Here is a 1,436-nt window from a genome sequence, read left to right on the forward strand (position 1 = left end):
CAGGGTTTCAGGGTTTCGACATTAATCACATGTCAAATTTAAGCACCATTGTATTTCGTGAGCAGAACATATTGAAGCTCACAAGATGAGTGAAGTAACAACACGAACATGGTTAATAAAAGAAACGTAGACTCGATACGAGATGGGGCACAAATCTGAAGTCTAAACCAGCAAGCATGCATGCATAATTACTGGAAGTTGATCTTGGTGCCGTGAGCCTGGAGCACCTGCTCGAAATCAGCATGGAGCAGCACCCGGACGACGGCGAGCGCCTCCTCCTGGCTGCGGATGTTGGCTTGGGTCTCCAGCATCTTGGCGAAGGGCCCGTTCCACTTGCCCGTCCGGTTGGCGCGGATGATCTCGTAGGACATGGTGTCCCAGTGGTCGATGTAGTAGGGCAGGTGCTCGGGCGCGACGCGGGACTCGCTCTCCCACCCGCCGCTGACGGTCTCGTGGATGGGCTGCAGCCGCTGTGTCTCGCTTAGCATCATCTTGAGCGTTGCCAGCGCGCGCTTGACTGGTTCGACGTCGGCGACCGCGGCCGCGGACGGGTCGTAGGCGGAGAGCACCCTGGCAGCCTCGATCATGGCCTGCCGCCCCAGCGGCACGCCCGGCAGGTTCACGAGGCCGCCGACGAGGTCGTCGTAGCTGCTGCCGAACGGGAGCGGCGTGGACGTCGGGAACAGGTGACCGAGGCCTGGGAAGGCCTGCCAGTGACCGCCCCCGTTGGCGAAGCCGGCGAAGGAGAGGTCGTGGGTCTGAAAGGCCACGGAGGCATTTGGGGGGCTAATGCCATGGATGTGCAGGACGATAAGGTCAGGTCGGTCGCCGGCGGCGGCAGCAGCTGCTCCTCCGTGGTTGCTGCTGCCGCCGGCGAGGGCAAGTATGAGGAAGATCAGAAAGGTGGCCATGGCGAATCTATGGGTGGGTCGATCTATCGATCTCTTCTCTTCAATGAACAGAACAATGAATGAAGTAGTCTATATAGCTTAGGGTGGCGGTGGCAACCCACACCCATCGCACTGCACACCTGACTTGTGGGCCTGCTGTAGCTAGTGCAACGAAAGCAGCGTGAAATGGCACAACAAGAGTGTGACTTACTGCCCATGTTCCAACCTGCAGCACCAGCAGACGCGTGCTGCAATTCCAACCTCTAGCTTTTGCATCGCAAGGATGTGATGAGTATTCCGTGATTTGCTGAAATCATCGTCCATCATCAAAGATCAAGCAGAACATTCATGGCTAAGAAACACAACCTTTTCAGCTGAAAACACACAAAAATGTTGGTGGAATTCCAACGATAACATGGCTAAAATACACAATTAGAGCATCTACAACCAGACGCCTCAAACAGGTCTCAAACATTCGGATGGACGGACCAGTAAAAAAACGCGACCCAAGCGAGCACCCTCAAACTGGCCTCAAACAACCGGACT

General features: G+C 55.8%; 1 protein-coding gene across 1 annotated transcript; it reads right to left on the reverse strand.

Moving 5' to 3' along the window:
* Positions 1-115: 115 nt before the first annotated feature.
* LOC119368428 (60 kDa jasmonate-induced protein-like) lies at positions 116-911 on the reverse strand. The gene has a single exon (XM_037633692.1). The coding sequence runs from the start codon at positions 909-911 to the stop codon at positions 189-191; it is 723 nt and encodes a 240-aa protein (XP_037489589.1). The 3' UTR covers positions 116-188.
* Between the last annotated feature and the right edge of the window lie 525 nt (positions 912-1,436).

This window comes from Triticum dicoccoides, chromosome 2B, assembly GCF_002162155.2.
Source record: "Triticum dicoccoides isolate Atlit2015 ecotype Zavitan chromosome 2B, WEW_v2.0, whole genome shotgun sequence".
Classification (NCBI taxonomy): Eukaryota; Viridiplantae; Streptophyta; class Magnoliopsida; order Poales; family Poaceae; genus Triticum; species Triticum dicoccoides.

Coding starts and splice junctions, on each gene's coding strand:
- LOC119368428 (XM_037633692.1), bottom strand. CDS start 911: ATGGCCACCTTTCTGATCTTCCTCATACTTGCCCTCGCCGGCGGCAGC.